We start from the raw sequence: 11,864 nt of genomic DNA on the forward strand, positions 1-11,864 counted from the left end.
TTCTTTTAAATATCACTGCTGACATTCCATTCCATACTATTATATTTTCAGCACTGAGATTATGTTGCATGGGACAAGGCGTCTTTTATTTTGAAAAGAAGTCATGACAACCTTTGTGAAGCTATAAATTATTTCATATTTAGAATTAAAAAGGGTATTTTCTCTTTATATTTTTGTCTTATTTAAGACACCAAATAAATAACTATCGTAGTAACAGTAATACAAATCTTTGTGGCTCCTACTGGGTGGTTAGAAATTGACTTGAATAGCTATTTAAGTGTTGAAGGTTGCAGACCCCTGGTGTAGTTCAACGTAAAAGGAAAGAAGTTGGGGTTGTATTAAGAAGATGGATGTCAAGTATGGCCATAAAAAAAAGTTTAAAATATAAATTCATTGTAAAAAGAAAAAAGGCCCCTGAATTATTTCAGCAGGTTTCTTGCAATTTATACATTTACTAAGTCAAGTTTCCTAAGCAGAAATTTAAGGTGAGCTTTGGAAACAAAACAAACAAACTTTGGTTGTGACAATCAAACAAAGGCGGACAATAAATACAGTAGAATTTATGAAAAAATAAGTATTTGTGGCCCAAATATTTTAAGGTGTGAATGTTCTTTCTAGTAAAGTTATCTCTTTAATGGAAATGCAGAGTTTACATGTGAAAATGACTGAATAGATAAAACCTAATAATCGTTATGCCCCTGATAATGATAGTTTATATCCTAATTTCCTGGAGTGGTTTCCACGAGGAAGGCCTATTCTCTGCGTAATTAACTGGTGACACTAGGTGGCATCAAATAACTACAATTAGGATTTTCATCTTCCAATAATTTATGGAGAAAAACAAACGTATGTATCCACTAAAACATGAGAGAAATCTCTGTTGAATAGAGAGCAAAGAAACGCTTAGAAGACGCAGATAAACGGGTAAAAAGCGGGATAGAATTCCCACTCCACTTTGCACTTTTAGAGCAGCTTCCCAACGCGTTAACCCCGCCCCCAGAGCGCGCGCAACCGAACGGTGGCGCGCGGGCGCATCACTTTCCAACACTCTGCGAAGCCTCATCAAAATCATCATCCATTAAACCCCCTCCCACCGCGCGCCCTCCCTCTTTCTCTCCTCCTCCGTCCTCCTTTTTAATGGAGCTCGCGGGTGATCGGGAGCGCACGGCGCGTCTGGATCGCCTGTTCCGGTGACTCCATCCCCTGATGAAGGCTTGGCTCGCGCTCTGCTCGTCAAAGCTGGACGCGCACACACCTAAGGGGATCAGACTAAGCGCGTCCTCTCGGAATAACGTCGCCTTCCTGTGTGGATTTCGGTTCTGGTGCTTTTCTTCCCGTCTCGGATGTTAGCGCGCATCTCTCCGGCGCGCATGAAGGGGGATTTTCATTGGGTGACTGTTCATTCTTTTACTCCGTTTTGTCACTTTTTAGGGTCAGATTGAGACTATTTCCCGCGCGGCTTTCTTAAATGTGCTCGGCAGAAAGGTGTCGATAGATTAAAAACACAGGAAAGTTGGGCGCGCGCTGATCTGGAGAACATGGCTATGGTGGCTTGGAGAAACGCGGAGGGCGTCGGGGACACTCCGGGGACTCTGTCCTCCCCGGTGTCCCAGGTGGCCCCCCTGACGTTACCGGGGGAGCTGACGGGACACAGGAACCCGGGGACGCCGGCGACCTCCCTGGAGCTACCGCCGGCGGCGGCAGCGGCTCCTCCACCGCCCAACCAGTCCGGCAGCTCCGCCGCGACCACAGCGGCGACCAACAACAACAACAGCACCTCCTTCTCCTCCTCATCCTCCTCCTCGTCGTCCATGGACAAGCAGCAGAGCCAGCAGATCGAGTGCATCGTGTGCGGGGATAAATCCAGCGGGAAACACTACGGACAGTTCACCTGCGAGGGCTGCAAGAGCTTCTTCAAGCGCAGCGTCCGGCGGAACCTGACCTACACCTGCCGGGCCAACAGGAACTGTCCCGTGGACCAGCACCACCGCAACCAGTGCCAGTACTGCCGCCTGAAGAAATGCCTGAAGGTCGGCATGAGGAGGGAAGGTACGAGCCGCTCATTTCAACCGTTTTTCCTCCTCCGCGGGATGCGGAGAAACCGCATTTGTGTTCAGGCGATATTTATGTAGCCTAGCTTAATCCCGACTGCCCGTCACGCGCTGTCCGCTGATCCGAGGACAAAAAACGGAGCTTTTCCGTCTTTGTTCGACGTTTTTAAATATTTCCAGGATACAATGTTGGTAAAAATGTAGATAAAATGTATCTAAAATTATTTTTAGCTGTCCGTTTTATTGATATTTAATTAAAAAATACAGCTAGCATCCTTTAGCATGTTTTTTAATATGTAGCTGAATTAGCTGCTTAAATTTGCTATATAAAATAACGTATATATTTTTAAATTGTACATTAAAAATATTTAAATTTGTATTTACATTTTTTAAGGCAATTTGTCCTCAGATAAGTCACTGAATTTGTTCAGGCCTATCCACGGACAGCCCGACTGTTACTTCTATTATTTCAATGTTTTTATTGTTTATAGATTTATTGCTATATTTTAACAATACATATGTTGTAATATATATATTTTTAAATATAGAATATTAGCAATAATATTTGAAGACTAAAAAGTTTACATATTTGTAAACAAATAAAAAAAATTGCTTAAAATATTAGCTTAAAGTGATTTATTTCTTATAGCAGCATTTAAATATTATTTTTGATTTTTTTTTTTTGTCCAGCTAAAGCCCAGTCTGGTGTGTTTTTATGTTTTCGTAGCCGTCCAAAGAGGCAGGGTCCCCACCCAGGCGTACCACGGCCAGTTCGCGCTAACGAACGGTGACCCGCTCCAGTGTCACTCCTACCTGTCCGGGTACATCTCTCTGCTCCTGCGGGCCGAACCCTACCCGACCTCCCGGTTCGGCTCCCAGTGCCTGCAGAACAACAACATCATGGGCATTGAGAACATCTGCGAGCTGGCGGCCCGGATGCTGTTCAGCGCCGTGGAGTGGGCCCGCAACATCCCGTTCTTCCCGGACCTGCAGGTGTCGGACCAGGTGGCCCTCCTGCGCCTCACCTGGAGCGAGCTGTTCGTGCTGAACGCCGCGCAGTGCTCCATGCCCGTGCACGTAGCGCCGCTGTTGGCCGCCGCGGGCCTCCACGCGTCCCCCATGTCGGCCGACCGGGTGGTGGCCTTCATGGACCACATCCGGGTCTTCCAGGAGCAGGTGGAGAAGCTGAAGGTGCTGCACGTGGATTCGGCTGAGTACAGCTGCCTGAAGGCCGTCGTGCTGTTTACCACAGGTGAAGACCAAAATAACCTGTTAGGGAATATTTTTTAACATATGTTTATATCTAAAAATAACAAAATGTACAGGAGATGGAATAAATACAACAAAATAAGGTTAAACAAATGCAATAAAATAAAATAAAAAAACATTTTCCTCAACAATCTTGTAAAAGAGTTGATTTAAACCCCATGTGGAAACAGCCCCCCTTGTGTTAGAGCAAATAATCTTCTTACTGCAGGCTGAAATCTGCATTGAACCTTTATGACCTAGTTTGTCACCTCACGGTTCGCTGAAATGATGCAACGTGCTGTTATTGTGGGGTTTAAGAGGCATCGAATAAATGCAACAATCTTTACTCATATTTACTTAAACGATCCAATGTTTATTGCTTTTAATTTAAAATGTAGTTCTCCAAAAGAATCATCCTGAACCGTGAGCTGGATCAAAAGGATGAGCTGCGGCAGAGTAAAAAATAAAAGAAGGTCTCTGATGTAGGTCTATTTTCGTCATCTGAACATGTGTCTTTAAACTGGGACACAGTAGCCTTTCTGTAACCCCTGCTGCCATCAGGCCTGCAGCGCTACAGTGCACTCAGCAGTACAGCCGCCTGTGATTCCTCTGGATCAGGAAAACCATTTAATAATCCTATATGTTTCTTTGGATTTTCCGTCTTCTAGATGCCTGCGGTTTGTCGGACATGGCGCACGTGGAGAGCCTCCAGGAGAAATCCCAGTGCGCGTTGGAGGAGTACGTGAGGAGTCAGTACCCCAACCAGCCCAACAGGTTCGGGAAGCTGCTGCTCCGCCTGCCGTCCCTGCGCACCGTCTCCTCCTCCGTCATAGAGCAGCTCTTTTTTGTGCGTCTGGTGGGGAAGACCCCCATCGAGACCCTCATCCGGGACATGCTGCTGTCCGGCAGCAGCTTCAGCTGGCCTTACATTCCCAATCTCCAATAGAGGAAAACCGCTGCCGGGCTCAACAAAAAGCTCTCAATCCTGTTTTTGTTTTATAAAGTGCAGGTATTTTTCTTTTTTTTTTTGTCTGCCGGTGGAATGAGATTACGAAAAGCAAATTCATGCTATTTTGTTTTGCTGTCAGAGGGGATATCTGCCTTATTCCGGAAAGGAAAGCGATGAACTTATCGACGAAGTGATCGGCGGCAGATCATTAACCCGTTCACCCACAAACACCAACTGATCCCGGTGACCTCTTACAAACTGCATTTTTTGGGGGAACTAAAAAAAAAAACAATATTTATTGGACCCGTGTGAATATTTATCGTGCTTGTAAATTATGTTTTTTTTTTGTTTTTTTTACTGTCTCATATCTATAAATATATATATATATTTTTTTGCCCTGGTTCTGAAAACTGCGGCGACTGTCTTACGTGTTTTCTTTACTGTCGTTGTTTTCGTACCTTTTCAGACGAAGCACTTTGGACTGAAACGTCGTAAACTCCAAACCGTGCTCGGATCCGACCAGCCGCCAGGCTAAAAGCACTGATTCTGTTTGATGTTAAACAAAAAAAAAAAACCATTATTTTCAGGTTGTGCCAATTCTTTTTTTTAATTGAAATATTTTACAAAACAAATTCTTTGCCGTTTGGTTTATTCTTCAGGAGACTGTATTAATTTGTTTGTTTGAAAACTTTTAAATTTATCAATTTTATAACTTTTTTTCCTCTAAATCGAGTCACGAGGTTGAGGAGACGAAAAACACGCCACGAATCACCAAACACCACAATTTGAGATTTACAGAATTGTTTTTAAATTCAAAGAGCACTGATTTTTTTTTTCTGTGATAAAGGGATGAAGAACCACAAAACAAATTCCTTTTGAAGGGTTTGACTTTAAGGCCCGTCCGCTCACTGCAGGGCATCTGCTGAACCCAGTGTGTGTTTTCCTGTGTTTACTTCTTTTCAGACAACCACTGATGTACTGTGAAAGCATATTGGTTAACATATTGATTAAATTATAACTAAAGATTTATAAATGACGTGTATTTGTGTTTTTCCGGCTTCCTCTCCGAGCTTTACCTGTGCAGGTGAGCTGTCTGTGTGTGCTGCAGAGCTGTGAGACGGGCTGGAGCCTGCCGTATTGTGACTCGTTGGCGATTTTAATCAAACTAATTACTTCCACTGACAGTGACATCTTTATGTGCATGTCATGGTGCGTTTGGGCTCGCCTCAGTTGAAGAGCCCCTGCAGGAGAGCGTTTAACTTTGCCCCTGCTGCCTCACTGGGCCTGATGAGGCGTCATTAGATCTTTACCAGCTAAAACACACAGTAATGTCGCTCTGAGGAAACAAAAAAAATAGCATTTTATTTTGTTCAAGGATGTGAAAATGGTTATTTTGCAGCAGAAACCCGCTCTGGGGGGCTCAGAATTCCACAATAAAAGCATGAAATGGTCCAGGAGGGCGTTTGAGGAAGTCTGTGGAGCCAGACTGAAGAAGACAGAGAGGATTAAGGCAGCTTCTCTTGCTTCTTAGTGGACATAGAGCTAATGAGGGGCCCCTGAGCGCTCTGTCACGACCGTTTACCCTGAGGAGGATGAAGCCGGGCGCTCCGCGGCCCCTGGGCGTTCCGGGCCAAAGGGCCAGCGTGAAACAAAGGAGCGCGTTCCCACACACGTACGAGTCCCGCAGAGAGCCAGCGGGCCGCGCGGAGCCCGGTCTGCGGGAGGACGACGAGCTGACTCCAGCCTCACAGCTCCCTCCTCCCCCTCCACGACTCCCCGGGAGACCGCGCGCGGAGGCCGCTGATTGGACAGCGCCGTTTGAAGGCAGCCAATCAGCTTCCGAGATCTGTAAAATATTGATAAATTTAATTAATAAAACCGCGTGTATTTTTAAAGTTCTTATATTTATTTTATTAAACTGTACTCAAATCGAAAAATGTGATTCATATAATTTGTAAATCTTAAGGAACATTTTTATTAAAAATCTAATTTTAAATTTATATAAATAATCTTCAGTAGTATTTTCAGTCTAACTTTAAAACTCTAAACATAAATATAAAAAGAAAGAAAAAAAATCCCGTGAGATTGTGCGTTTTCTGTTTACTTAAATTACTTTAAAATGATCTTCAAATTATTAGTTCTGCGGCTTTAATGCTTTAAAATAGGTAATTCTATGAAGTAGAGTAAATTAAAAAATATTTCAAAAATAAAAGTGACTGTTTTTAAAATAATAAAGCATAATGTTTGCTCCTAAATTATCAAATTTTTAAAAATAATCAAAATGGATAATTTTAGAAACTAAAACCAGTTTCTTTAAATGCTTTAACATCCTATAGCGCTAAAGAATATTTTAAAATGTGTTATAAAATGTAGAAAGTGAAAATCAACGCTTGGGAAATTCTGCCTTTTTTTCGTGTGTGGCCTATCATTAGTCCGGATTCAAACAAACACCAATTTTGAAGCTTTAAACACAGCGTTGGCCGTCAAAGTCACGAGGACGTTGATAATGACAAATCAGAGGCTTTTCCGAGCCCGCCGCGTGCGCTTGAGGGTTTGTTTGTTTGTGGGACTTCCGCCTCGCACGCGGTACTCTCTCGCGTGCTAAAATAAATCTAAATAATAAAAATAAATAAATAAATACATTATCTGATTGCAGACAAAAGGCCTGCTGGACTGAAACGGTTAAAACAAATTCAGCCGCCGTGAAAACAGCTGCAAAACCAAACCGTGATGGAGACCGCCATTCAGGGCCTGAAGTTTATATAGATTTGGCACTTTGAATTTAGTTAAAGTGGATGTGTAGGGTTTTTTTAACGACTTAAAAAAATGATTGGTTTAAATTATTTTTTTCTCAAACGTAAATAAATATATAAATATTTAATTAATTTAAATATTTTCAGAGGAAAAAATTAAAAGTACAAAACTAAACATTACTACTGACACTACTAAACAATTAATACATGATAATACTAGGGGGAAAAAAATAACCTTAGCCAAAAAGAGGAAGTAAAATACTTGAACTATCTCGAGATTTATTTAGAATTTGAGATTTTCTGTATTATTTTCATATTCATCTGATGGCTGTCTAAACTCCTCCCACTTCAGGAAGTACCTGCTGACAGTCTGCGTGTCGCACTGGCTTAACTTAATGCCTGTAATCAGACTTAAAATCACATGATTTTGTTGGACGGTTTTTGGACATTTCAATTCTATCGAATGGACTTCTTGTTTGTGACGAATCCAAGGAGTTCTGGTCAAAATCCTTTCTCAGTTTTGATGCTTCAGATCTCCAATTTGTGTTTTTTCATTTATTTAAACTTTGTTTTTAATTAAATAGTGGTAACAGCCGAGATGAGGAGTTTCAAGAGTTTCTTTAGATGTGAAAAAACACAGGGAGGCCTTCCAACCCCCCCGCTGATGTTGTGTTTTCCTCGTCCAGCGAGGGCTCTCCTAATCCTATCAGACTGACATCATGCCACTCTGTCTGGCGGTTTCTGAAGCCTTCAAGCTCACGAGGGTCCTCCAGACCCATCCAGTGACCTCCGACCCCAGCCTGCCCTTTCACCTGACACCAGAGCCCACGTTGGGTTGGTGTCTTCACTGGAGCATCGTCTCCAAAAGGAGGCGAGGAGCAGTTTGAAATTCTTATCTAATCCACTACCTGTCAGGGGTTTTTTTTCTTTCTGCTTTGAAAGATGCTAATTTGCTGCTCCACACCTCAGTGAGCCCATCTGACGCTCACGGAAACTACATTTCAAAAGCAGGAGATAAGAGAGAGGAAGCCGTCTGCCGGGGAGCCCCCAAACCACCACCACCACCCCCTCCCTGCAAAACATTTCAGCGATAGACCAGAAAAAAAACACACACTAATCAACTCAAGGACTGTACAGAAAGCGAGCCGTTGCTAAGAGACAGATGCAGAATAACCTCCATGAGAAACCTGACCATGACCCTTCCTCTTCCTCCTCCTCCTCCCAAACAGTCTCAGCCTCTCCTGCCCAATTACTGTAGAACATTAAAGAGCACCTCTGTCACATTAAAGCTGGGGGGGGGTTCAATGGAGTTTGAATTTTCCTAAAGAACAAAAAAGCCAATTTTGTGTGTTTGTGCGGCAGAGAAAGCATGCGGTCGGGCTGCAGCAGGCGTGGAAGATTGGCGGTGATGTGTTTCATCCAGACTGGAGGACGGGGGCGGAGTTTGGGACACAGTGTTTGAGGTGGTGGTGGGGGGGGTTGGAAATCTGTCAGAGGAATGAGAAGATGAAGGTTTGACAGAGAGGTGACAGAGAGTTCAGCTTATACGAGGCCTGTCGATTAGTGCGTGCGAGGCTGACAGGTGGAATCCCATGGGCGCGTCTGTCACTGCAGTCTGCTGCCAGGCCCGGGCTGGCCCGCCAGCACCACCACAGGGCAGGGATACTCCACAGACACCGCCGCTCCTCATTGGCTCATCCTCGGACAGCCCGGCCTCCCTGCCAGAGCCTAAATTAAAGCTTTATTGTGCACAGAAACCAGGGCGAAAGTCACGTTAATCCCCCACTAATACACCGATATCAGGGATCTGTGGTAGCAGCACGATCCAGAAGAGCTTTCTGCAGCCAGTGTTATTGTGACTGAAGGCACAATGGCGTCCTGAGCTCAAGTCAAGTGCAGCGTTTGTTCTTTAATATCACTCTTCTATGATGTTGCAGTGAAATGCAAAGTAACAACGAATGATGCACAAACTGATGAATGATCAACAAAAGGAATAAAAAGGAGCAAATATGAGAATAATAGAAAACAAAAAGGAACTTAAATATAAAAATTTTCCTCAACATATTTGACTAAACCGCTTTACTGACAATATTATTGTGTATATTTTATTGAATAAATCCCTAATATATTTTTTATTTGGTTATAAACAATCAGAAATTGTGACAATTCGATCTCTCTGGTGGGGGTCATTATTGCTAAGAAGTTTATAAAAGTAGTTCAGATGTTTTAAATCTTCATTCGTAAATTGTGTTTTTTGTTGTTGTGAAACTTATAAAAGTATTTTGTAGGAAACAACCTTCAATTTCTGAGGAAAATATGCTCTAAATTCTCAGCTATTCTTATTCTATTTAATATAAACTTTCATTTTTTTAACATTAAATTAAATTTAAGAACTCTTAACGTAAATTATTTTAAGTAAATTCAAGTATTTATTCAAGAGTAACCATTGAACGATCAGAGGATACTTTACTTTAACTATTTTTAAATAGGGACAAATACAAAAAAACTCAAAAAACATAGATCCTCGTGATATTAAAATAATCTGATGTCTGCATTGCAGAGTTTATAGCCATGAATAATTCACAACATCTGTCCCTAGAGGAGCTTTCACAGAAATCATACATGAAATGTAAAGAAAACAACCAGCAATAAAAAAAAAATAAATCAATCAATCAATCACTTAATTTAAAATCTGTCCTGTGTAACTCTAGATCTGCATTTGATACGATTAAAAATATTCAATCAACTCTAAAAGGCACACTCAACTGATATTTGTCCATTAAAATTAGTTATGGTGCTCCACAGGGTTCTGGACTCGGACCACTTCTGTTTCCTTCTTTGAATGTTCCCCTCAGCTTTTACTTCATGAAAAAAATTTAAATAAACCATAAACTATTTTTAATGACAGAACAGTGATACAATTGAAGCTTTTTTTGTTTGATTTTTCAGAAAAATTCCTGATTTATGTTGTCGCTTTTGGTTTCTCGGCTTCACGCTCCGACCTGCTTCCTGATTTAAGACAAACATCTGCAAGCAGTGTTAGGAAAACTACGTTTGAAGAGAAAATTAATTACTTTATTTACTGAATTAAATTGTAATCAATTACTTTACTCATTTTTCAATTTAAAAAGTAATTGAATACTCCTTACTTTTCTTTACTTTTTTCCTACCGACATGCAAACCCTCAAATGAATAAAGCTATCACAAACAAGTTACCCTTGTTCAGTCCACAGGATAAAAACAGAGGCTACACAACAGCAATCAGGTTTTTTTAGCATCATCAATTAATTTCAAAACATGAACATGAGAAAACGTACATTGTACAATAGCCTGCACACCAGGGCAGTGGAAAGCAGTTCATCTCATGACTCACACTTAACTGATATTTAGACGTTTTTGCATTAGTTATCCTTATGAGGAAAAGTTTTTCCTTTGTTTTCAACAAGTTGGAAATGGTATGAATATCTGTAGTTGCAGAATGTTCCTCTCTATATCTTCCTTTGTCTAATCTCCAACTCATGTAGGAATAAATCTGGAATTTTTTTTTGTTTTGTTCCGTTTATTTACCCAAATTAATCAGTTTATTTAGTCACTACAACAGTTTTACTGCACCAAAATGTGAATTATTAACTAATGGGGGTTTCTTTATTGTAGTAATTGTAATTTAATTACCCAAATTTGAACTGTAATTTATCTGTTACCTATAAAATAATTAAATTTCAGAAATGTGTTGCTTTGTAGTTTCATTAACCCCTAAGACTGTCTGAAGTGATGTTTTTTTTTTTCATTCTTTCCAATTGGCAAATGGTTGCATGACTGCAGTTTGTGAAATTAAAGAAATTGTCTACTTATAGAGTTGTTGGTGTGAGCAGAAGTGATAAAGGTAAAGGAGAAGACTTGATCTTCTACAGCTTCTTCTGGTCTTGATTTTGCTCCTAAGCAGATGTAGCATTTGAAGGGCCTCTTTTACTGAATGTTCAGCATCTTTCTGCAGTTTCTGAAAGTTCTCTCCTTCACAAAGACAATCTGGACGCGGTGAAGTTCACTTCAGTGGACTTTTGGTTAGATATTTGTAATATCCAAAAGTCATCTTTGAGCTGTAGATACCAGTCCTTCCTGCAGCAAAGTCGCCTCGCACGACGCTGCTTGTTCACAATTTCCCTCCTTTTCCCAAAAATGAGGTTAGAATAAGAAACAAATACAGGTTTGGACTCATTGAGAAAAACGGAGCAAAAAACATAAACTGAGAAAGAAATGAGTCATCAATGATGTAAAAGATAAAAAAATAAAAAAAAAACTCAGGAATGTCTGAAAAATAGCAGCTGGAATCACACAAACACACTGAGGAATAACCACACGCACAACTGAGGAGATCCCAGACCAAACGCAGGAACAGAAAGTTTAATGACGGAAAAGGAAAATCTTGGACACAGTTATTCATTTCCATCACCTTAAATACCCACAAACAAGTTTTCTCGGTCTACAAGTATCTGGAGGCATTCCTTGATTCTCATCTCATTTATAGTAAACACGTTCTTCATTTAACTAGATCAAAAACAGTGTTTATTTCAACAAAAATAGACCAGATTTGATTCTTACTTACAAATCTTCATGCACTCGGTCTATCATATCGTCTGCCTGTCTGGTTACTTATAACCTACAAAATCATTAAACCAATAGGAACACTTTACAATAGAGCCTACAAGATCCATAACATGCTTCCACCGCTCTGTTTTATCAAACTATCAAACTTTATTATTACATTTTGAATGGACGTACTTCAACAAAACATACTGCCATGGTTCCGAAATGCAGCTTTAAAGGGCTCTATCAAGCAAAATCAACTTTTTTTTGTAGTTTTAA

General features: G+C 40.9%; 1 protein-coding gene and 1 long non-coding RNA gene across 2 annotated transcripts in view; one reads left to right on the forward strand and one right to left on the reverse strand.

Moving 5' to 3' along the window:
* Positions 1–1,055: 1,055 nt before the first annotated feature.
* Positions 1,056–5,281, forward strand: LOC112161214 (COUP transcription factor 2). Its single transcript, XM_024296270.2, has 3 exons — positions 1,056–2,049; positions 2,779–3,303; positions 3,968–5,281. Exons 1-3 carry the CDS (start codon positions 1,539–1,541, stop codon positions 4,243–4,245), a joined length of 1,314 nt encoding a protein of 437 aa, XP_024152038.1. The 5' UTR covers positions 1,056–1,538; the 3' UTR covers positions 4,246–5,281.
* Positions 5,282–5,589: 308 nt separating this feature from the next.
* The window catches only part of LOC118598610, a 23,498-nt gene continuing 17,223 nt past the window's right edge, over positions 5,590–11,864 (reverse strand). Inside the window, exon 2 of the long non-coding RNA XR_004947655.1 lies at positions 5,590–6,094. This is a non-coding gene — a long non-coding RNA (uncharacterized LOC118598610). The remainder of the gene's footprint in view (positions 6,095–11,864) is intronic.

The sequence above is a fragment of the Oryzias melastigma genome, linkage group LG3 (genome assembly GCF_002922805.2).
Source record: "Oryzias melastigma strain HK-1 linkage group LG3, ASM292280v2, whole genome shotgun sequence".
In the NCBI taxonomy this organism is placed as follows: Eukaryota; Metazoa; Chordata; class Actinopteri; order Beloniformes; family Adrianichthyidae; genus Oryzias; species Oryzias melastigma.